General features: G+C 41.3%; 1 protein-coding gene, 1 long non-coding RNA gene and 1 other non-coding gene across 4 annotated transcripts; 1 reads left to right on the top strand and 2 right to left on the bottom strand.

Annotated features, from left to right (window-relative positions):
• Positions 1-395: 395 nt before the first annotated feature.
• On the bottom strand, positions 396-23,625 carry LOC138919603 (uncharacterized). Its single transcript, XR_011429916.1, has 4 exons — positions 23,488-23,625; positions 22,801-22,866; positions 22,253-22,336; positions 396-521 (listed from the first exon to the last, which is right to left on the bottom strand). It is a non-coding gene; the product is annotated as an uncharacterized lncRNA (long non-coding RNA).
• Positions 1,893-14,601, top strand: ZNF311 (zinc finger protein 311). Of its 2 annotated transcripts, none has more exons than XM_014734264.3 (7): positions 1,893-2,624; positions 3,248-3,620; positions 4,053-4,131; positions 8,411-8,487; positions 8,843-8,969; positions 9,602-9,706; positions 12,321-14,601. In XM_014734264.3, exons 2-7 carry the CDS (start codon positions 3,612-3,614, stop codon positions 13,910-13,912), a joined length of 1,989 nt encoding a protein of 662 aa, XP_014589750.2. In that variant the 5' UTR covers positions 1,893-2,624; positions 3,248-3,611; the 3' UTR covers positions 13,913-14,601. The 2 variants fall into 2 exon arrangements, with proteins under 2 accessions (XP_014589750.2, XP_070101107.1); XM_070245006.1 differs by having other exon boundaries at positions 1,970-2,063.
• On the bottom strand, positions 21,142-21,223 carry TRNAL-AAG (transfer RNA leucine (anticodon AAG)). The gene has a single exon. It is a non-coding gene; the product is annotated as a tRNA-Leu (tRNA).
• Positions 23,626-24,362: the final 737 nt, after the last annotated feature.

Here is a 24,362-nt window from a genome sequence, read left to right as displayed (position 1 = left end):
ATCTTGTCCTGCCAGAAAGCAAAAAAGCTATCAAAGACTGTTAGAGTTAGATGAAAAGGACAAAGGAGACAAAATAAAGGGACTCCCACTGGCCAAAGATGGAATCATTTGAACATTAAAAAAATATAATGACTGCAATTGATTAAGACTCCTTGAATGTTTTTTTAAAATCCATGAGTTCACAGTGATACTCAAAAGCAGAAAACAAATATATATATATATTAGTTATCAATTACTGCATATCAAATTACCTCAAAATTTAGAATCAAATATCAAATATTTATTATCTCAATGAGTTTCTACAGGTCAAGAATCCAACAGCAGTTTAGCTATTGGTTCTGATTCTATCACAAGATTGCAGCCAAGACGTCGACCTGTGCTGCAGTCAAGTGAAGGCTTGACTGGAGGCTGGAGGATCCACTTCTAAACTCATTCATATGGCTCTTGGCAGGAGGCTTCAGTTCTTTGCCACATGGGTCTCTCCTTACAACATGCAGCTAGCTTCCCCCAGAGTGAATGATCTGAGAAAGAGAGAGAGAGAAAGAGGGACCAAGATGGAAGCCACAGTTTCTTTTATAACCTAATATTAGAAATAACATCACTTCTGCTGTATTTAATTGGTCACACAAACCGACCCTGGTATAATGTGGGAGGCAGGTACACAAGAGTAAGAATACTGGAAGACAGTGCCATTGATGGACATTTTGAAGGATGTCTAACACATCATTGGTCATGGCACCTGGGCCACAACTACTTACTCTGAATATTGGCAATTACATTGAAAAGTTAACTTTTATTCTGTCTTTCCTGTATGAACTACATTCAGAATAACCAAACAGCCCTGAATTGATAGGTTGATGACAGGAACTCCTTCTTTGCAAAGGAATTCTAGCTCATAAATGTGAAAAAATTATTGAATTAGAAAATCACAATTTCACCACCCCTAATGAAATGGTTGATTCAGGCAAAGATCATAATGGATGAAACCACCAGATGAAAGGTTGATGGAGAACTTGACATGGAGGGATCCAAGTACCAAGTGCTGAACTCATTCATCTATTCCGGCATCACAAAGAGTGGAACAATTGGACATTATATGCTTCCTGATATAAAGCAAAAAAAGAAGTACATAGCAACGGTTAAGAATTCTTACCCATAAAGGTAAACCAAACTCTAATCAAACCTTTAGAGCTAACATCTAGTTAACAGGAAATACAAGGCTAGAGAAAAAAGTGAGGATGCCAAAGACAAAGCCAGTATGTAGAGCGTTCAGGACAAATGACCCAATTTGTTAAACGAGGGAAAAAGTGAAAGATGTTAGGAGAAACAGAAATAATCAAATAAAGCATGTAGACTTTAGATCTTGATTCAAAAAAGAAGCGTATTCTATATATTTACGAAAGTTTAATATGGACTCGGTGTTAGATGGTAACCGGTAATTATTTTGTTAGAAGGGATGATGACATTGTGGTTCACTTAGAAAATGCCATATTTTTTAAGAGATGCATTCTGAAGAGCATAAAATTGAAATAATATGTTTGGGTTTTGCATTAAAATAGTTCAGCAAGAAAACCGGGAGACAGATGAAACAAGTGTGGCAGAATCTTATTTATTGTTAAATCTGAGCGATGAGTATATGGGGGTTCATTATACTCTCCTCTCAACTTTTGTGTAGGCTTAAATTTTTCATAATGAATTTTTTAATTTTTGGAAAAAAGTATCCAATTATTTATTTTGTATTCTTAGCTTTAATATTTAAAAGTAACTTTTTCATATATTTATGTCACAAAATTTCTGTCCATTCCAATCAATACATCCCTCCACGACAATAACGGGTCAATATGGTAACGTTTCCGCAACCGTTTACCCTTCACAAACTTGCGCAAACTCCTAGAAGCCTCAAGCCGGAGGAGGCCAGGCGGAGAGTTTCCAGGAAACTTCTCGACCAGAGAGTTGAGGGGTTTCCTAGAAAGTCACCGGAAATGATTACTGGAAGACTAGGAAGTGGAACTAGTCTAGATTTCTCTATTTTGTCATTTCTTGGGGAGAATATCGGCTGGAAGGTCTGTGGCTCGAGCCAGCGTGGGACGGGACCTCAGCTGGGGTCCCAAGCTCCTAGCGAGGCCGGAAAACTGCCTGAGAGGCGGGAGGGGAGGAGCCCGGCGCCGCCACTTACCTCACTTGAATACACCGCCTGCTTGGGGCTCCCTGGATTGCTGGCGGGGAAGGGCGGACCTTTGGAGCCGGGTCCGCTGGGAGTGGGGTCTGCTCGGGTTCCTCCCCCAGACCGGGCTTTCCCTCTGGTGTTCCTAACTCCCTTCTGCTCTTACTGCTCCAGTGGCTTACCCATTCTTTATCGTTTATTTTTCTCACCAGCATCCATTCATGCATTCATTCAACCGATTCCTAATTAGGCGCCTACCAGCGCAGGCACTATTTTAGACATTGGCAATATAGCAGTGAACAAAATAGGAAAATTCCTGCGCTCAAGAGCCTAGGAGCCTACATTTTAGTGACGATGAGACCGACAATAAACAAGAGATATAGTATATAGGTAACTCATGCACCATTTTGGAAAGTGATAAAGTGCTACAGAAAAAAAAATAGAGGGAATGTAAAGCAAGGTAAGGCATACCTGGATTGGAAGGAGGGGGTAGGTTGCAATTTTAAATAGGGAATCTAGAGTAGGTGTCCTTGGGAAGATGATATGCAAGCAAACACTTGAAGGAGGCAAGATTATTCACCGTGCGGATAGCTTGAGGTGGAGGGAACACTGTTGCAAAGGACCTAAGATGGAAATGTGCCTAAGATGGAAAAGAAAAAAGGTCTGTGTGACTGAAAAGGATTGAATGAGGCAGAGAATAGTAGGAGAGGTAATAGGCACATCCTAGAGACTTGTATGCCACTGTAAGGACTTCACCTTTTATTTTGAGATGGTTAGAAATAATGGGCACATTCTGAAAGGCCTTGTATGTGGTTGTAGAGTAAGATGGAGCCATTGGGAGGTTTTAAGCAGACAGACGAAATGATCCAACTTAAGTTTGAAATGGACTGCTCTGATCGTTGTATAGAGAAGAGACAGACAGAAGGCAAGGATAGAAGCAGGGAGACCAGGTAGAAGGCTACTGCAATAATGGCGGGCAAGGCACGTGATGGTGGCTGGGACCAGGGTGGTAGCAGTGGAGGTTATATTCTGGATATATTAACATTTTCAATTTGTCTTCCTGTGCTCCATCATCTCCCACAGATACCTCAGATCTTCAGTGATTTCTTTTTGCTGTGGTCGTGTTACTTTCTTTTCTCCTCCTTTCATCGAATATGCAGGAAAACAAGGTGTGAGACCACAGCTAGCTTAATGCTGCTGATGAACCCCAAATCCAGGGCAGTATTTGACACATCAAGACAAGTAGCAGCTGCCCTGTGAGTCAGGAGAGGCCCTTTGGCGGACACCACCGAGATTAATATCCCCCAAGGAAAGCTGGCATCTACCAGAATCACTTCAAAACTCGTTGTCTGAGCAAAGCCAGAACTGACTTTGGGAGCAGGATCCAGCCAGCAGAGAAGAAACTGAGACAGCGTTGGAAGACTGGAAAAGAAAGCTGGGTAAAAAAATGCAACAGGTAAGAAGAGGAGGGTCTGCGATATATCACACGGAGGAAGAGGGACAAGTGAACCCAGGAGAGGAGGAAAGCAGTGGGAGTGGTGGTGGGCCCTGATTGACCTTTTGGAGCTCTTCTCCTTCTGGATGTTATTTTTCCTGGATGGCCTGGTGATCGTTAAATCATGAGTCAAAATTAAATTTTATGTTATATGTTTTTCACCACAGTTTTAAAAAGTTTTTAATATAATGAACCCTTTCTAGTTCTAGAGTAATCGGATGCCATTTCTAATTTTCATTAGGTCAACTGGAGACCGAGTCCCTGATTTTCTCTCCCCTCTTGGTATTTCTGGGAGTCAATTTCTATGGAAAAAATTTTTTAGTTGGTTGAAGCTTCCCATATATTTTTCTCCCCTCCATAACCTCCCCGAATTTATTTTGTGCCCTGCAATAGGTTGTTATGTCAGATGAGAGTCCAGGACCACCAAGCCAGCTGCTTTGGACCCCTGAAACCCAGCTCCTCCAGGAAAGAGGTGAGGCACACAGGATATTGTGGCAGGAGTCAAGGGAGCTGAGAATGGAGCAGGGGCATAGAATGGATGGGAGATGCTTCCTGGGGCCTGGAAATCTGCTTATTATTGAGCATTTATAGAATGTTCCTGTTATTTCTGTACTACACTTGGATTAGTATTGAGGGGAGCTAAATTATTCCATTTCTGCCCTCATCTTAAATTAAATTTAAAAATTATCAAACATCCATAAGAGAAGATTCTACAAAGCAATTTATCAAAGAAATTGAGTGCATTCAATCGCTTATTATATGCACAACTTGATATATATGATAAATAGCGTAGCTATTTGTACATAAATATTTACACCTATAAAACTTGTGATATAATTCAGTAACTCTTACCCAACCACAGTTTTACCAATTTGTAAAATTTGAGTATATGTAATTTTATTTCTGTAGACTTTTTTGGAACCCTGAGATTTTTAATTATACTATAGGAAATATGCTGAGAAATAGAAGATAAAGCAGTGGCAAAAGAAAGAGTAACGATTTTGTCATGAAACTTTGTGAAAAGGAAAAGAATTTTATTAATTTATTTTATGATTTAGTGATTCTGGGCATTAGAAATGCTCTTTGGTGGCATATGTGAAGAGGAAAGTGAGTAAGGTTTGTATTGAAATGGCTGCTGGAGGGGGGACCCAGGAGATAGTATTTAGCAGTTCTGGAGTCATAAAATCAGACCCTGAAAAGCATAGACTTTTTGACAAAGGATTAGGCACCTGGGAACCCCAAAAGTAGGCTTTTTAATTTATATTACCGCCAAAGGAAAAAAAAGTAAAATATATTTCTAAGTTTATTATTGGGACTTCCAGAGGAGAAATCCTGAAATTTCTACTGTATAAGGATTCATAAATGAAAATTAATATTATAGAACATATGTATTACAAATTCAGGAGAGATAAAAAATAATGGGTATTGCTTAACTTGGGTGCTTATTTTATTTCATTTTTTTTAAATATAAAAATATATACTTTATTATGGTTCACAACTGACTGAGTCTCCCAGTGCTCTTTTTCTCAAAACATCTTGAATTGTTTTCCCATAGGTGATTTTCAGGACCATAAAGTTTACAGTTACCTAACATAATATAAATGAACTAATCTTGTCCCAGATTATATCTGTACACCACTTTAACAAATAGTTTTGTTATGGACTGAATGTTTGTGTCCACTCAAAATTCATATGTTGAAGTGCTAACCCCCAATGTGATGATATTTAGATGGGGGGCCTTTGGGAAGTAATTAGGTTTAGATAAAGTCATAGGGCTGGGGCTCCCATGATGAGACTAGTGTCTTTATAAGAAGAGGAAGAGGGGCCGCCCATGGCCGAGTGGTTAAGTTTGAGAGCTCTGCTTTGGCGGCCTAGGGTTTCCCTGGGTCGAATCCTGGGCACGACATGGCACTGCTTATCGGGCCATGCTGAGGCGGCGTCCTGCATGCCAAAGCTGGAAGGAAGGACCCACAACTAAAAATATGCAACTATCTACCGGGGGGGGGGGGGGTTGAGAGAAAAAGGATAAATAAAATCTTTTTAATAAAAGAAGAGGAAGAGACCAGAGCTCTCCCTCTCTCCTCCATGTGAGGACAAAGCAAGAAGGCAAGCCAGGAAGCGAGCTCTTAACAGAACCTAACCATGCTGGCACCCTGATCTCACACTTCCAGCCTCGAGAACTGTGAGAAATAAATTTCTGGCATTTAAGCCACCCAGTCTGTGGTATTTTGTTATGTCAGCCTGAGTTGACTAAGATAGTTTTGTATTGTTTGAGCATGTAGGCTGTCTCCCAAGTTCATTTTTAACTTGAGGGCAGAAGCTGACCTTTCAAATTCCGAAGCTAAAAAATAAAGCTTAAGAATCATTATGTTGGTTACCAGGTGCTGAGAAGAGGGAGAAATGGAGAGTTGTTTACTGGGTATAGAGTTTCAGTTTTGCAAGATGAAAAAGTTCTGGAGATCTATTACACCACATTGTGAATATTTTTAACACTATTGAACTGTACACTTAAAAATGGTTAAGATGGTGGATTTTATATGTTTTTTGCCACAATTTAAAAAATTTTTAATGAAATGAACACTTAAAACAAAAAAGAACGACTATAAGTTGGCAAAACTTTCCCAGTTTGTGAAGAGGATATGGTAAAAGTCCAGCTGGGATATATCTGGACGCGAGTTTGAGTTAAATAGGAGTATATTTTGTCAAAACTTCTCCAATGGTACACTTAAGACTTCTGCATTTTACTGTATGTAAATTTTACTTCAAAAACAAGAATGTAAACAAATATTGAACTCTAATTAATGATATGTGTGATAAAGTGTTTAGGGGTGAAGTATACTGATGTCATCAACTTAGTTTGAAATGCATCAGAAAATGAAATGGATGAGCCAGCACTGATGGCCTAGTGGTGAAAGTTCCATGCTCTCACCGCTTTGGCAGCCCAGGTTCAGTTTCCAGTCACAGAACCAGACCACCCATCTATCAGGAGTCATGCTGTGGCAGTGGCTCACATAGAAGAACTAGAAGAGCTTAACAACTACAATATACAACTATGTACTGCAGCTTTGGGGAGGGGGGAAATAGCCCTTTCAAGAAATAAATAAATAAATAAATAAATAAAATGGATTATTAATAATAAGACAGATACAGGGATAATTAGATAGATATGTGATAAAGCAAATATTACAAAATGTTAATTGTAGAATATGAGTGGTGAATATATGGATGTTTACTATGCAGTGCTTTCAGCTTTTCTTCATATTTAAAATGTTCATTGAAAAAAGCCCAATTGGGAGGTTTAAGCTTGTTGACGTTATAAGGAAAAGAATTGTTATGTAGCATTACAGAGCAGAACATGTACCTGCTGTCAGCTCTGTGTTATTCAGGGGGGTGGGAACTTTTTAAGACAAAGAATTATACAGTAACTTGAGTTTGTTTTATTTTTTTTGAGGAAGATTAGCCCTGAGCTAATTACTGCCAGTCCTCCTCTTTTTGCTGAGGAAGCCTGGCCCTGAGCTAACATCCATGCCCATCTTCCTCTACTTTATATGTAGGATGCCTACCACAGCATGGCGTGCCAAGCGGTGCCATGTTCACACCCGGGATCCAAACCAGCGAACCCCAGGCCCCCGAGAAGCAGAACATGCACACTTAACTACTGTGCCACCAGGCCAGCCCTGTAACTTGAGTTTTTACAGTGAGATAGTGGGAAAACTGAGTGGTATCCACAGTGATTGAAACACAGCCCTGGTCTTAGTCAAAAGCTAAGAGTAGCCTAGACCAGAGAAGAGTCTCCTCTGGAAATGTCTATGGGAAGAAGCCAGTTTGCTCCTAAACTGAGTTTTGGTAAAATTGGAATGACAGTTTTGGGGGCCTAAGGCCAAGGGGTGATCCAAGCATCTTACCATAGGTGACTGACCCCATTCAAGCTTGGACTTGGGGGAGTGGTAATGAATGATCAAGAAAGATAAGTCACCATAAACACTGAAGCTACAGAAGGGTTGAGCTGGCCTGCAAGGAATGAAATAGGACCCCATTAATTAGTAATGTGAAGCTGTACTTCTCACTCAATCCATATGGATTATACCTAGACACTTGGACTCTCTGAGAAAGTTTCTCTTGCATTTTAAAAAGCTGTGTGTGCTGTTATACGTTGGTATAGGGAGGATAGCTTACTGCTAGGAAATTAATAGGAGAAAGAATCACAGGGGGAAAGTGATTCTTCTCTAATAAGAACAAGGAAAAAATTTTTTCTGATAAACTAATTGGACGTAGATGAGCCATTAAGTTACCTAAAGAAATAAGCTTTGGGCTTATCCCTGGATATTTCCGTTGCACACCTCCCCTCCTTTCCTTTCCCCCCATACCCACCCCAAGTCTTTTTGGAGGAAATGACTTCAAAATTCAAGTACAGGAAGAAAGGTTATCATCCAAGCTGGTGGTCAGTGATGTGAGCCTTTTGGGGAGGGAATAAGGTAATTCTCACATAAAGAGGGACCAGAGAAAAACATATAGTAGGTGAGAGAGGAAGAATACAGTTACACTTGGTTTGGCTGCTGTGCCAGGCCTGATGCCTAAAACTGGAAACTGAGACTAGAGAAATGATGGAAAAGGAGGATACTGTAAGGCAGTAGACTTAACCTCTAAGTTAGAGCTCAAGAAGCTTCTACATTTGAGGAAGAGAGGATGAAAGTGAAAGTTTTCATTAATAATATGCTGAATTGACTCTCTGTTTATTTCTCCTCTCTCAGCTCTACCAACTACTCAATATCCTTCCTTTGGTAAACATGAAAGCCAAGGAAACCTGCCAGGAGCAAATATCACACTGGTGAGCCAGGCCCAAGTGAACTGAGGCCCCCTCCATCCTTCCTGGAAATATTTCACTGCCTCCTAAATTATGGCCTTATTTTCACTGCATTCCCTGGCTGTGAAACTCCCAAATCCAGATGCTGCCTCTCATAAGGATCATTTTGTTGGATGACAAACTTTTTGATTTGTTTCCTCTTTCATTATTTTTCACTTTTGATAGCCTGTGCTCCCTTTCATCTCATCCCCAGATATATACCAAATAGTAACAGCCTTTCACTTCTGTAAACCTTCTCCCTACAAATTCCTTTCTTCTGCCTCTGTTTCCTGAGAGAACTATGGGGTCTTCTCCGGGACAGCAGGACATATTTTTTCAGGAGTCAGTGAAATTTGAGGATGTAGCTGTGAACTTCAGTAGCAGAGAGTGGCAGTGTCTGACCCATGCTCAGAGGCACCTCTATAAAGATGTGATGCTGGAAAATTATGGGAACATGGTATCACTTGGTAAGGACTTTCCCTGAATTTGGCTTAGTACTTTCTCCCTCCATTTTTTTTAATTGCTTTATTTATTGATGTATATGGGGTCTCCTATTGAAAGTCAGAGCCCTCATTCTTTATCATCAGGATCGTCCCTCAAAATTAGAATTTTGAGTTGCCTCTGTTACATGGCAAGATAATTTTCTGGCTAACCTAGTTGCTGTTTTCTGATTCTTTGGGATGAGACTTTGCCTGGGAAAAAGGAGACACTTAGCTTCTGTTCTCCCTGGATTCTTGCCTCCTCATGCCTCTTATTTTCCATTAGGTGTTGTGTATTTAGTTCCTTGTCACGATCTCTGTCCTAGCAGCCCAAAATAGATGGCCTCCCTGTGCATGCCCCCATGCTCCAAAATAAAGCAGAGAAATACAACCAAATGATTATTTCCCAGAGTCTTTTTCTTTGCCCTTTTGATTATGACTTTTCTGAGAAAGTCCCTAAACATATTCATTTGCATTTTACCAGACCCCTGAATAAACCCTTCTCTCTACCTAAATGAACACTGCATTCCTGTTTCCATATGCAAACAGAGGGGTCAGGGCAAGTGTTAGGACAGTTCCATGTTGCTCTGCACACTGTCTTATTCCTTCTGTACAACCAGGATTTCCATTTCCTAAACCTCCTTTGATCTCCCATCTGGAGCGAGAGGCAGAGCCCTGCGTTCAGGATCTGCAGGACAGCGAGTTCCTGAGCTGCTCCTACCCAGGTGAGTGATGGAGAAGCTTTCAGTCTCCTCCTCTCTTCCATGTGACAAAATGGTTGTAGAATGTTCTTAGTGGTGGGGCATCTATCGTCAGGGGCTCGGAAGGAAACCCATTCAGGAAACCTTAAGGAAGAGGAAAAAAACAGCAAGCTGGGCAGTTATTCAGTCATTATCTAATTGGTTCTTTGCCCCTATCTAATAGGCTTTTTGCAGTTTGGTTCTCAAAAACAGTTCAGACAATTCATCTCCTGTCTGTATATCAGTTACTCCAGTGCTCAGAGAAGATTACTTTTTTGCCTCCAGGTCTTTTTTTCCAGCATTTTGAGTCCTGGACCCTTCACCCTTGCCTTTTCCATTCTTTCTCATTGTGAAGTTAGTTTCTTTTGTGGCTTCAGCTCTGAGCTCTGATTGACGTGCCTGCCACACTGATAACACTAACCCTTACCTCTTTCCTGGGCAGCAGTCTCATGTTTCTAACTCCTGGTTTTTATTTGGATATCCCATTGTCATCTGGAAAGCAACATATATAAGTCAAACCCCTCTCTCCTCACAGGCTGTCTCTTCATTAACTCTCCCTACTTCTGTATCTGGTTCTACCTTTTTCTCACTTTGCCTTTCTGTTCTGCCTGACCCTCTTGTCTAGTCAGTTGTGAAATATTATCAGTTCTTCATTCAAACCATTTTCTGTATTTGTCTTCCAAAAAAATCGTTCTTTGTTTATAGGCCAACTCCAGCTACCCTATCATAATATCTACCTTTCCTTTCTTCCTCCCTTCCTTCCATCCAACAGACATTTATTGACAAATTATTGTACAACAGGCACTATACAAGGTACTAGAGATATAGAATCAAGTAAAATATAGACCCTCACCTCCAGAAGCTTATTTTCTGGTGGGGAAGTCAGGGAAGTAAATAAGCGATTATGTATGTATGGTGAAAGTTACAGAGATACGTAGATAGAGATATGTACCTGGTATATACAAACATAGAAGAGAAGCATCTAAATCTGACCTGGGGACGAAAAGACTGCAGAAGGAATGAGAACTGAACTAAGTTATGTGGAATAAGTGAGATCATTTAGTTGAAGGAGGGGAGAGGCATCCTAGGCAGAGGGAATAGCACGTAAGTATTAAGGAGTAAAAGAATACGAGCTGTGAATAGTTCAGTACGACCAGAGTAAAGGACTTGGGGTAGCCCGTGGGGAAAGCACAGGAGCAGCAGACGGGGCAAAGATCATGATTGAAGGAGTTTTTGATAAACTACAGACCTTGAACTTTATTCTTCTAATAACAGCTAAGATTGATCAAGTACTTACTTCAGTGTTGCAAGTGCTTTACGTACATTGACTCACTTAATTATCATGGGTAGTCTAGATCCCGTTTAATAGATAAAGCAACTCTGAGGCACAGAGAGAAGGTACATCATCCTCCAAGTTTGCATAGCTGTTAGAGTCAGAGCTGAGATTTGAACCCAGGCAGTCTTACTCCAGAGCTGGGTCTTTTGACTGTAGGCTTTACTTCCTGTCTGTCTGGTTAACTATGGAGTGCCATTGAAGTATTTTAAGCTAATCAGTGACATGATTAGATTTGATCTTTAGAAAGAATAATGTGGAAGCAGTGTAGAGGATGGATTAGAGGGCAGCCAGACTAAAGGACATTTGGGGGATATTGAAGTTAGCTAGTGAGGATGCACTGGCAGTACCAATGAAGAGGAAGGCATAGAGCTAAGAGATAATAAGAGATCGACTTGGACTCTTTAGTTGCCAACAGTGGGAATGAACTCAAGCGAGCATAAGCAAAAGAACAGGAATTTATTTATTATTCAGGGTGTGTCATGGAAGCTAAGGGCAGTAGATACATCAGGCTTAAGAAGGGTCTGGAATGCCATCAGGCCCGTCTCTCCAGCTGTCTTCTCTGCTACTCTGTCCTACTCTTTCTTGACAGATTCCCCTTCTCTGCTTCTCAGTCCAAATGGAAGAACATTCCCTCCCTTATACAATATGCCATCCCACCACCACTGGTTCCAAAATTTAGTTTCTAATGCTCTAGCTATTGTCAAAGCCTGGCCTTACCTGCTCTCACATCACAATTCCAAAGTCCAAGAAGAGAGAATCCGGCCTCGTTTGGGTCAGGTGTTGCCCAGATCTAATCTGCCCTATCCAGATGGGCAGAGTTACTCTGCAGAAATATGGCTCTCCAGGGCGCACTTGGAGCAAAGCAGACAGATCCTAAAGGGGGACTGCACTGGCACTTCAGCACCCCCTCTACAGCTCACTTCACAGGTGGAATTTGTAAAATGTTAACTGCATAAATATGAAGAGTTGAAGATGATTTCCAGTTTTCTGTCTTAGGTGACAAGGTGTATGAAGTTGCCATTCACTAAACTAGGAAATTCTAGAGGATGAGTAGATTTGTAAAGATTTTTGTAAAGTTCACTGCGTTTGAAATATCGTAGTACTTTTCATTATTTCAACCTATCTCGACCTTTGCCATAACGTTAGCAATTTTTCTGGCATAGGAAAGTCATTTACTCTCGAACAGCTTAACATTGCCTCACCTCTCCCATCTCACGTATTTCCTTTTCTCTGAACACTGACATTTTTATTTTCTTGTTTAAGTATCAACTGACAAGTCATGGCCTGAGAATGAGAAGGCAAGTTCGGAACAAGAAATTTTTGACAATGAAGAAGTCTGCTTGGTGAAATTTAAAAGTCTCCTAAAAGTTGTTTCCCAGGATCCTCAGGTTGGAGAATTTTGTTTACAAGATATCAAATTAGAGAGTCAATGGGAAGTGCCTATGAAGGAGAAACTGAGAGAAGAGAAAGAAAGCTGTGAGAAAGTGACCTTCAAGAAAGGAAAGAATCAGAAGATACTTAGAAAAAGCTTCAATCCAAACTCCAAATATATTCCATATAATAAAGTTCTTATAGAACAGAAACTCCATGAATGTGCCAAATGTGGCAAAAAATTCAGTTGGCTTTCTGACCTAATTCTCCATGAGCGAGTTCACTCTGGTGAGAAACCTTATGTGTGTAATGAATGTGGGAAAGCATTTAAGACCAAAAATCAGCTTTCTATGCACCAGATAATCCACACAGGGGAGAAACCCTTTAACTGTACCCAGTGTGGGAAGGTCTTCAGTAGTAGATCAGCTCTTTGCCGACATAAAAAAACCCACAATGGAGAGAAGCCTCACGGATGCAGTGACTGTGGGAAGGCCTTCAAGACCAGGAACCGTCTCAGTATGCATCAGATAATCCACACTGGGGAGAAGCCTTATGAATGTAATGACTGTGGGAAGGCTTTCCAGTTCAAGCATTCCCTTACCATCCACGGCAGAATCCACACTGGGGAGAAACCGTATGAATGTGAGGAGTGTGGGAAGGCCTTCAGTGGGCGTTCAGACCTCACCAAACACACAAGAATCCACACTGGAGAGCGACCTTATGAGTGCAATGAGTGTGGGAGGGCCTTCAGCCGGAGCTCAGACCTAAGCAAACACAAAAGAATCCACACCCAGAAGAAACACTATGGGTGCCCTCAGTGTGGAACAGCCTTCAGCAGCAAGGCAGAGCTCACCAAGCATAGAAGAATCCACACTGAAGAGAAGCCTTACAGGTGTAAGGAGTGTGGGAAAGCCTTTCGTCATAACTGTAAACGCAGGGCTCATGAAAGAGAACACACTGGAGAGAAGCCCTATCAGTGTGTCGATTGTGGGAAAACTTTCCAGGATCGGCATTGCCTTACCATCCATCAAAGAATCCACACTGGAGAGAAACCTTATAAATGTCCAGAGTGTGGTAGAGCTTTCAGTGGGAAGTCAAACTTGACTAATCATCAAAGAATCCACACTGGAGAGAAACCTTACAGATGTGAGGTGTGTGGGAAGGCCTTTCATCAGAGTTCAGTCCTGAGACAGCACAAAAGAATCCACACTGGTGAGAAGCCATATACCTGCGGTGAGTGTGGCACGTCTTTCCGTCAGTGCTCAGCACTAATTGGACATAAGCGAGTTCATACTGGGGAGAAACCTTACGAATGTGAGGAGTGTGGAAAAGCTTTCAGAGTGAGCTCAAATCTTACTGGACATAAGAAAAGAAAACACAGAGCATGGAGAACCCACAAACTTGATGAGAGTGGGAAATCCTTCTCTCCACTAACTGTTTCTCAGACCTTTTCAGTAGTCAATATTTTGACCACCAACGCCTGAGTAATGATTCTGGTGTTTACACTTTCCCATTTCTCCTCCTTCCTCTTAGACTGTCCTTGCCTCCTGATTCCCTGACCCCTAATTGTGAGATCAAACAGCCTTTGTCCTTGACCTTCCTATTCAGTGTTTCTTCAGTGAGTAACTCACTTCCAAGGCTTTGTCTATCAATCATAATATTAAATACTTACCAGTGCTTGCCACGTGCCAGGCACTATTCTAAGGGCTTTACACTTTTAACATTAAATCTATACAGCCTCCTTATTGGATGAGAAAATTGCATAAAAAGATTAAGAAACCTGCTCAAGATCACTTAACTAGTAAATTCTGCAAAAATGCCCCCTGAACGCTCAGACTTATTTGGGCAATTTCCGTGTGCCTGCACCACATCTTTTGGATGTGAAACTATACCTCAGTTCAGCACAGAACATTTTTTTAATTGATAAACATTCATCATTTTTAGCATAGTTTTTTTTAATGTAAAGCCTGAATGGTACTTCTTCATGTGGAATCAGGATTGCTGAGGTTCAGGGGGAAAGAGAGGCAGGGCAAGGACATTTTTAAAAATTACAGATAAGTAGAAGTCAGCTCTATGCTGTGTTGATTTCTTAAATATTTGCTATGTGTGTTTGCATGACATATAAAATGCTCTTTCAAATGTATTAGTAAATTTATATCCTTCTTTTGAAGTCTTTCAGTGTCTCTTAACATCCATCCTTTCTCTCTCAAATGTTATAGGTCCTTCGAACAGAATTACCATAAATACCCACATACAGTAAGGCTGTTAAAAGAGAAATTGAAAATCCTGGAAGAGGTTGCAAATGTGTCATCTTAATTAACATAATGACTATAACTGAGAATTAAATTTAGTTCTGAGATCCCTGGCTGGTAAAGAAAGATATGAGCTGGGTTCATCAGCATTTCTCAAAGGTGTTTTACAGGTTAATGTTTCTTTAAGATAATAAGTTTGGGAAATGCTGGCTAGGTGAGTTTTTTAATTCCCTTAAAGACTTCTCAGGGCTTGTAAGATGCTAATGTCCTTTCTGAATCTTAAAGGAGCTATAAAAGCATTACTTTCCAAAAGTAATTGACCACAGAATCCTGTTTAGTTGAGCATCTTTGTGGACTCTTGTTTCATAGAAAACATTTTGGGAAGTGGTTACACATCATCTAAAAATGAAGGGCAAGGAGTCTAAGAGATGCAATTTTCTAGGAACAAATTCCAAAGGGAATTACATGGTTTAGTATTCAAAAGATGGATTAAGACATTGTTCCTTGGGTTCAATTTCTACAGGAAATTAGAGCATATTCTTTATATGGCTACTTCTTACATAGTTTGTTGATGAAAGCATTTAGGACATAACTCAGTGAAATTGTTTCTCTGGAGGATGAAACTGGATATGTGCCTTTCAGATGATACGTGGCTTAAGGAAAGAGTTTAGGATGCGTCTGGAGAATTGGTAGTGGTTTTCCAATCCTTTTAGTGTTTCAGGACCCCTTATTTGATGATCAACACATTTCACCGACACCCTCTCTTATACATGCACACGACAGTAGTTGTACTTTAACGCTTGATGACAAAATGTTGCCATGCTCTTCTAGAGAATCTGAGGTTTTGTTAATCACAAATGTATATACTTTTGGAAAATGTATATACATGTTCAGGATGTTTATTTCGCTCACAGGCTATGATGCGCTTTTGGATTTTGGACTCCTAAGTCCTCAGCCCAACTTGAGAACCCTACAGTGCATCCCTTCATATCACTTCTTCAGTCAGTTTTAACAGAATCTGGCAAGGTGCGATACCAGTTTAAATTCTGGACCATCCTGGAGTGTTGATGTTTTGTATTGTTGATTGGAGAGGCCTATTCTTCAGACCCCAGTGAACTGGAGGGGTAACAAGCCTGACATCCTGTTGTGAAAGTTGAGATGCCTTTGTATTGAGCCCAAATAGAATACTTTTACACTCCAGTGGTGTAAATTGATACAACCACTTTGGAAAACAGATATTATCCTGTAAAGTTGGACTTTATCCTACAACCAAATAATTCCATTCCTAGGTGTATATCCTGAGAAACTCTTCCACATAAGCACCGAGATTTACATACACAGATTTTCAGAGCATAATTGTTCATAATAGTAAAAACCAAAAAACAACCCAAATGTTCATCAACACTAAATAGAAAAACAAATTTTGCCATATTTAGATAATGGAATAGTATACAGCAGTGAACATGAATGAACTATAGCTATAACCAATAAGATGGATAATTAGTAGAAATTTCATGTTGAGTGGAAAAAGTGAGTCTCAGAAGACAACATACAGTTTGGTACCATTTTTATAAAGTTCACAAACAAGCAAGACAAAATAATACATTGATTAGTGATTTATTTATAGGTGTAAATTATTTAAGTAAAGGAATGATAGACACAGACTTTAGGATAGTGGTCCCCTCTGACAGCGAGTCAGAGTGATGGGACAGGAGAGAAGCACATAAGTTGATGCAAATGTCTTAGTAATATTCTAGCCCAGAACTGTCCAACAGAAATACAATGCCAGCCACATATATAATTTCAAATTTCCTCATTAAAAAAGTAAAATTAGTGAAATTAATTTTAATTTATGTATGGCCCAGTATATTCAAAATATCATTTCAACATATAATCAAAAATATATTAATGAAGTATTTTATTTTTTCGTGCTAAGTCTTTAAAATCCAGTGTGTATTTCGTTTACAGCACATCTCAGTTTGTACACTAAATTTCTATTAGAAATACTGTCCTTGAATTTCATAAAACATATAGTTGAAAAAAATCAATTCATAAAGCCAAGTTGTCCCAAACATATTAAAAGTTTTCCAGTAACAGAATGGAGAATCCTCTTTTATTTATTTATTTTCTGCTTTATCTCCCCAAATCCCCCTGGTACATAGTTGTATATCTTAGTTGCAGGTCCTTCTAGTTGTGGAAGAATCCTCTTTTAAATTTAAATTTGCACTAATTAGAATTAACAATTCAGTTCTCAGTCACATTAGCCACATTTGAAGTGCTGAATAGCCACACGTGGCAAGTGGCTCTGTATTGGATGGTGTAATTCTAGATCTTGAGTGATGTGTTGAAAATTGTTCATTTTAATGTTATACTTCAAAACTTGCTGCATATCTTTTTGAATGTATAAAATATAATAAAAGGAAACAACAAAATCTAGAGAAGCAATCCAGGGATCCCAATTAGTGGAAGTTCCAAAAGAATAAGAACGTAAAAACAGACAGTAGGAAATTATCAAAATAATCATATAAGAAAATTTGCCAGAAAGTAAAATTAGTTCCTAGAGGTAAAGTCCTGCCAAGCACACAGTTCACTGAATGACATAACATCTACACCGAAACACATCAATGAGAAATTGCAAAATACTGTGCATAAAAGAAATTACAAATACTGTGGATAAAAGAAAGATCCCCAAAGTTTTCAGACAAAACAAAATCAAATACAAAGGACAAATAGAGTAGAATCGAAATAATCAAAAATAGCACTTGGAGATGATAGACAATGCAGTAATGCCTTCAAAATCCTAACGAAAAATTATTTTTAACTTAGATTTCTATATCTAATCAAATGATTAACCATGTATGAGGTAAAGACATTTTAAAGACATGGAAGATCTCACATGCATATTTTATCATATGCTCCACCCAAACAAATGAGTAAAATCAAGAAGAAAAAAAGAGAAATGGGATCCAAGAAATAGACTTTACAGCAGAGGAAGGAAGCCAAGGTAAGCCCCTGATTCTAGCTATGCAGCAGTCAGTCCGGACTGGAGAACTCTGGAAGTTCTCCAGGGAGGAATATTAACTAGTGCATTGGACGAGTTAGAAAGAAGTATTTAGGAGTTTCACAGTTATGTTGGAGAATTCGGAATAATGTGTTATAGTGACAGAAAACTAATCACATGAAAAGATAAGGCAACTAATAAATTTAATGTGATCAAAGTTTACAAAAAAAATATCATCATAGTACGGTACATGTCTCAGTACAAAAAAATACTTTGTACTGAGAGGATGGCAGATGAGAATCAGTTGTGGGATAATGAGTCAATTCTCAAATTCCAAAATAGAAAGAAAAGACAGTGTCTAAAAGGATAGATAAGGAAATAGCAGTAGCAGTATGTTATTTTAGCTGAAACTTACTTTATGCACTCATAGTGTCCTCTATTTGTCCTTTTACGCATTGTAATCCTGAAGTTTGAATTGCAACTCACACATAAGTGGTAACAATTTAAACATCAAAGTGTAAAAGGGAAAATAGTGGTTTCTGTAATCTTTTCTCTGCCTGTTGACAACATGTAACCATCAAGAACTGTGAAGAGTCTGATAGTTTACTGCATTTGTAAGGTAATAACACCAGCCTGCCACAGTTTCAAGGTTGCTGCTGGAAGACCGGGGGCAGAGATGTAAGGGAGGCAAAATTTTACCTCTGTTCTCTTAGAGTTTTCAGCTGGGCCTGACATAAGACAGATGAACAGGAGAAAAGCATACAAATTTATTTAATACATGTTTTACACAACATGGGAACCCTCATAAGGACATGAAGACCCAAAGAAGTGGCAAAACTGAAATGCTTTTACACTAAGCTGAAAAAAGAGAGGCAACAGTGGGAAAGTAACTAAAATAGATGGGGAGGTTAAAGGAAGATAAGAATTATTTTAACATGGTTTGTTTGCACAGAATTTTCTCAAGTTCAACTCTCTGTGCTTAATGATAAGAATATTACTTTCCTCTTGGTATAGAGAGGACATCCTCCAGAGTGCCTTCTTTGCACCTGTTTTAGTGCTTTTAGCTCAAAATAATCCTTATGCCAAAGTGGCATATTCTGCCACCCTTCCGAGACAAAGGACATTTCATTTCTCGCAGCAATAGCAGGAGCCAGATTATCAGCCTTTGTGCAGCTTCCTCAAGTACCAATTCCCACAAGGGTGACTCAGATGGGCCTAGATGGATGCCTGCACACAGAGTGGGTAGCATTGCAGGAGAGGAACCCTGAGTGGAGGGAACTCAGCAGGAATGCCTGTCCTTTGATCCAGATGGAGAGGCTATCTCTATCTTCCAAGGCTGTTTTTATATAAAAATCTTTGAGGGGACTGCCCAGTGGCATAGCATTTAAATTCACGTGCTCCACTTGTGCAGCCCAGGTTCACCGGTTTGGATCCCTGGCGCAGACCTACGCATCGCTTATCAACCCATGCTGTGGCAGGCATCTCACATATAAAGTAGAGGAAGATGGGCACAGATGTTAGCTCCGGCCAATCTTCCTCAGCAAAAAGAGGAGGATTGGTGGGGAATGTTAGCTCAGGGCTAATCTTCCTCAAAAAAGAAAAAAAAACCTTTGAAAGATAATCCAGAACAAAGCACAGTTAGGGATTCTGTGGGATAATAAGGACTATATATTTGATCTTTGTGCCCAGTTCCTGACACAGCTCCTAAATCCCTTGAGATTTCCTGGGTACTAGGAGCTGCTTTTGTTCTAATGAGGCCATTCTTGGTGGGTCCCTAGATAGTTTCAGAAAGGGGCTGGTCATCAAAAAGACAAAGCCATGATTAGAAGCCTAGAACTTTCAACCACACCCCACCCTTAATCTCCCCAGGAGGGGAGAGGGGCTGGAGATTGGGTTAATAATCTGTCATGCCTACATGATGAAACCTTCATAAAAACCTCTAAATGACAGAATTAGGAGAGTTTCAGAGCTGATGAACGTATGGAGGTGTTGGAAGAGTGGCACACCAGGAGAGGGCATGGAAGTTCCATGTAGCTCCCCTCATGCCATTCCTTGCCCTGTGCATCTCTTCCATTTGGCTGTGTGCCAAATGGAGTTATATCTGTTTATAATACACCAGTAAATGAAAGTCAAGTGTGTTCCTGAGTTCTGTGAGCCATTCTAGCAAATTATCCAACCTGAAGATGGGGTTGTGGGGTCCCTTGGTTTATAGCTGGTCAGTCAGAAGTACAGGAGGCCTGGGACTGGCAAATGGCATCTGAAGTGGGGGACAGTCTTGTGGGACTGAGCCCTTAACCTTTGGAATCTGCACTAATTCTGGGTAGTTAGTGTCAGAATTGAATTGAATTGTTGAACACCCAGTTGGTGTCTGCATAGAATCAGAGACTTGGTTGTCGGTGAGTAAAAACAGTTAAGAGACTCACAATACACGCAGAAACCGAGATAATCGGGGAAAATTGTCTCCCAACAGTAACCACTGGGAATAATTTGATGTGTATCCTTCCACCCATCGTGCAAGACATGTTATTCTCTAACTTCTTTATTCTCTTAAATCTGGAACTTCATTCAAAGTCTACACATAGAAAACTATCTTTTTTCGTAGAGATTGTACCATATTTGGGCGATTACTTGTCTAATGCTTATGAACCCCGCTAGACTCTACGTCATGAGGGCAGGGACCCTCTGTGCTCTTCCCCGAATATCCTCTCCATACCCTCACTAACTCTAACTCTGGAGCTGGTAGGAGGGAGAGGGGGAGATCAGGGAAGGCTTCTAGGAGGAAACTACTTCCAAGCTAAGGCCTAGAGGATGAGAGACACGATGTGTGCATAACAATCTGCTCAGAGCAGAGAGGGCACCCACTCCAAGCCACAGACACGTGGGATGCAGCTGAGCTCAAAAGCCGAAAAGCGCGCAGCGAGTGGAGGGCACGTGGCGCTGGTGGGATGTGTCTGGCAGTTGTGGGACAGGGCGCTGGCGCTTTCTGCAGAATCTCTTCTCAGATCTCCATAATTAGGGTTCCAAACATGAAATAAGCGCGCTGCAGAGAAGCTAGAGGAAGAACAGTGACTATTCTGAACATAAATTATTCCTTCAGAGACATTGGCAGGATCTATCTTAAGTTACAAGTGGCTCCAAGGAATCTGACATCCATGAGCTTGTATGTAATAAGGATTGTACGCATAAAAGCACTTTTCGTCTGTTACTCATTGCTGTATCTGCAGTCCCTACAATCGTGCCTAGAATATATTGGCCTCTCAATAGTGGATGAATAGATTATTTGAGCGTTTATTTTAGGTTGACCATTGTTATAGGTCAGTTATCTCTGGCCCCCAGAAAAACAGAAGTCAAAGGAGGAGGAGAAAAATGGGCTTGAGTTTGGAAGATGTGAGAACTCTCCACGCTGCAAATGAAGAAAAGGCGTCTACTAGGCCACGTGGTTGTAAAAACGAAAAAGTCTTGGCAGCGGTGGGATTCGAACCCACGCCCCCGAAGAGACTGGAGCCTTAATCCAGCGCCTTAGACCGCTCGGCCACGCTACCACTTCCGGCATACTATGTCTCCCACAATTTCTCTAAAAGCCAATGTCGTCCCCTTGCGGCCCCACGCCGCTCTGCTCTCCAGGACATTTCTTTCTCTGGCGTTCCTCCCAGTACCACCTGACAACCTCACCCAGCCTGACCCCTGACACCTTGCTTCCCCACAGCTGGGAGTAGTGCGGGAGGAAACCAGCGAATCCGAGACCCCCGACACTTTGATCACCAACACAAGAAGAAGAGGCCGCGTGGACCGAGCGGGTTTCAGGTTCCCCGTGGACGGTGACGCCCAGCCAGAGCCCCGACGGCGCCGAGTGACTCGGGGGTGATTCTGGCGAGGGGACAATACGAAAGAAGGGCAACCTGACGAAAGGAGCAGAGAGCACATTCCTTGCTGTTTGCGGAGGTAAAAATTCATAAGGATCGCAGTCTCCGCAGAAATGCCCCCAGAGCCAAAGGCGTTGGGCCGTTCATTTTGAAACGCCAAGATTCGAATCATTTAAAAGTATAGTGGCTGTCATAATATAATGCAATAGACTGATAAAGTCGCTGCCTGCGTTTCTCTTCTTAATGCAGGCGGTGGCGCCTGGACCTCTCTGACCCAAAAGTTTTGACTCAGACAGAGCCATAAAATGAAATCACATTGTGCAGATTATGTCAGAAATAAAGTCGCAATAAAGAAAGCTAATGCTAGAGTTTGTTTTGCCATTCATCTCCAAGAAATTCAATGCTGGTAAGCGCTTTAATTCAATATTCCAATGAAAATAAGCTTTCTAACAATTTCCTATACTGGAATTGTTCATATGGAATTCATTGTGCACTGCCTGGGTGTTAGTTTCCTGTGGCTGCTGTAACAAATTACCACAAACTGCGTGGCTTAAAACAACGGAAACGTATACTCTTACAATTCTGGACGCCAGACGTCCAACGAGTATCACCTGCCAAAATCAAGGCATCCTCGGGGCCCAGCTCCCTCTGAAGACTCTAGGGGAAAATTGGGTTCCTTGATTCTTTCAGCTTCCACTATTCGCATACCTTGGCTTGTGGCCACATCTCTCCAGTTTTCAAGGTCAACATCTACAAATCTCTGCTTTACCTTCACACGGCCTTCTCTACCTTCTAAAAGAAAATAAAAATAAAAAATTAATGCAGTAGTATCTCAACATCCTTAGTTGCAATACTTTAGCAATTACCAGATGTTATTTCCTGGGGAGATTACTTTAGGAAAATGACTAAGAAAAAAGATTCTCAAGCGAGCAGAACCAACACAGTCGCCCCCTACTCTTTCTCCTGGCTAAAGCCTCACTTTCCCCTGTTCCTCCATATATCCCAAGCTAGGAGCCTATTTTCTCACCTGCTGCGTCAGTCTGAGCTCTCTGCCTGTGTCTCTTTCTCAGTCCCTCGCAACAGCAGTAATCTTCTCTCCACTATCAGGACTATGTATTCCCACCCGTCCTGGATCTCTGAGGGCAACATGGCCACAGTTTGATGGAGACTCACTACTCTGTGACAGCTTTAACCCTCAGAGACATAGAGCAAGGCTACCCTCCTGCTAGGTGCTAATTCGTTCAATGCTTCATCACCTTCAATTTGATTCCATCAAAGGCATCAATCCAGGGACCAATTTTCTCTCTCTACTGTTCGCATTCCTCCAGCGTAAACCAAGAGTCGAGGAAACAGGAAGAAAAAGTGAAGAAATAATCTGAGAGACAATGACTATATCAACGAGTGGGCATCAGTAGTCCATTCAACAAGCATTGACTGAGTGCCTGCTGCCTACCTGGGCCCTAAGCTGGGCACTGGGTATTCAGCAGAAGAAACACAGACAGTTGCGGTCCTCACCCTCAGAACTAGCAGAGAAGGCAAACGTTCATCAAGAAATTACAGCTCAGTGTTGTGATTGAAGAAGGGCTGGGGTCACACTCAGGTGAGCGAGCTAGCTAACTTAGCGCAGATCTGGAAAGGCCTGCTTGGAGGAATTCACGAATGCACTGAGGAATGACGTCGGGGTGGGGCTTGGAATGAGACAAGACAGGCGAGAAGTGTAAAAAGAGAAAAACAGTTCGGGTGTAGGAAGCCTGGGGATTGAACCCGCAACCCCTCTCCCCCGACAAGCCCTCTCCCGGAAGGAAGACTGGGATCCCTGAAGGAGTCAAGGATGAGAAGGGGAGGAAAGGAGAAAGAGGGGAAGGCGGATGAGAAGAGGCTTCTCCCACAGCCCCCACGGACATTCGGGGTGATGATGGGGGGTCCCTGGGAGCTGCCGCTACCTGGCCGTTTTCGGATCTAAGACTCTAAGATTCAGAGAAATAACAAGTCCAGACGTGCGCCTCAAGAATCCCTGTGAGGAGTAAGGGTCTACGCCGCACAGAGTTAGAATAAGGAATTTGAAAAGTAAGTGTTTCTCCTGGTCCTTGGAGAGACACTTCCTAGTACCCTCCATCCGACCACGCGTTCAGTGTGTACTCTCTAGGAAACGAGGAGGACTGCCTTTCTCGCTGGTTCTATTTCAGTCAAGAGGTTCAGCTTCAGTTCCGCTGTTGCGTAGGCTGAGCATGAGCGAGGTTTGGAACCAGCCCCACAGATTCCTGGAAATTGAACAGAGAACTCTGATCACCCTCTCTTTAGAGACACATTGATTTTAAAGCATTTAAAATCATTTCCCCTGGACCGACTGACTTAAAAAAATTTTCTGGGAAGCCACTATGTACCTGTATTAGCTGGATTTGTCTGCAACTGCTGTCGGATTATATGTAGAGGAATTCTAGCTTCACTGTGTATGGCCAGAAAGCTTGACATTGAAAACTTATGCCATCCCATCAGCAGCAAAGATTTTCCACGTTTCTAATTCAGAATTCAAAGAATTCAGAATTCAGAGTCCTGAATGATCCAGGAGATTTCACAATTCTGTGCTTTGCTTCTCCTGATCCCTAGTCCTGGAATGTCGATCTCCATTTTGTTCCCTCACAGAAATCCTGCTCATTCTGCACAGCCCACTTCGAATAGATCAGTTCTCCACCCCGTCTTGGAATCACACACACACACCACATCACTGTGCTTCTCCACACTTCATTTTAGCAGATTACTCTTTCGGCCCATAGAAAACTTGTTCACAATTTCTGTCTCCTCCACTCAATGTAAGTAC

Source organism: Equus caballus, chromosome 20 (genome assembly GCF_041296265.1).
Source record: "Equus caballus isolate H_3958 breed thoroughbred chromosome 20, TB-T2T, whole genome shotgun sequence".
Taxonomy (NCBI): Eukaryota; Metazoa; Chordata; class Mammalia; order Perissodactyla; family Equidae; genus Equus; species Equus caballus.
The sequence above is the reverse complement of the archived record's forward strand: the minus strand, read 5'-3'. Positions and strand labels throughout refer to the sequence as shown.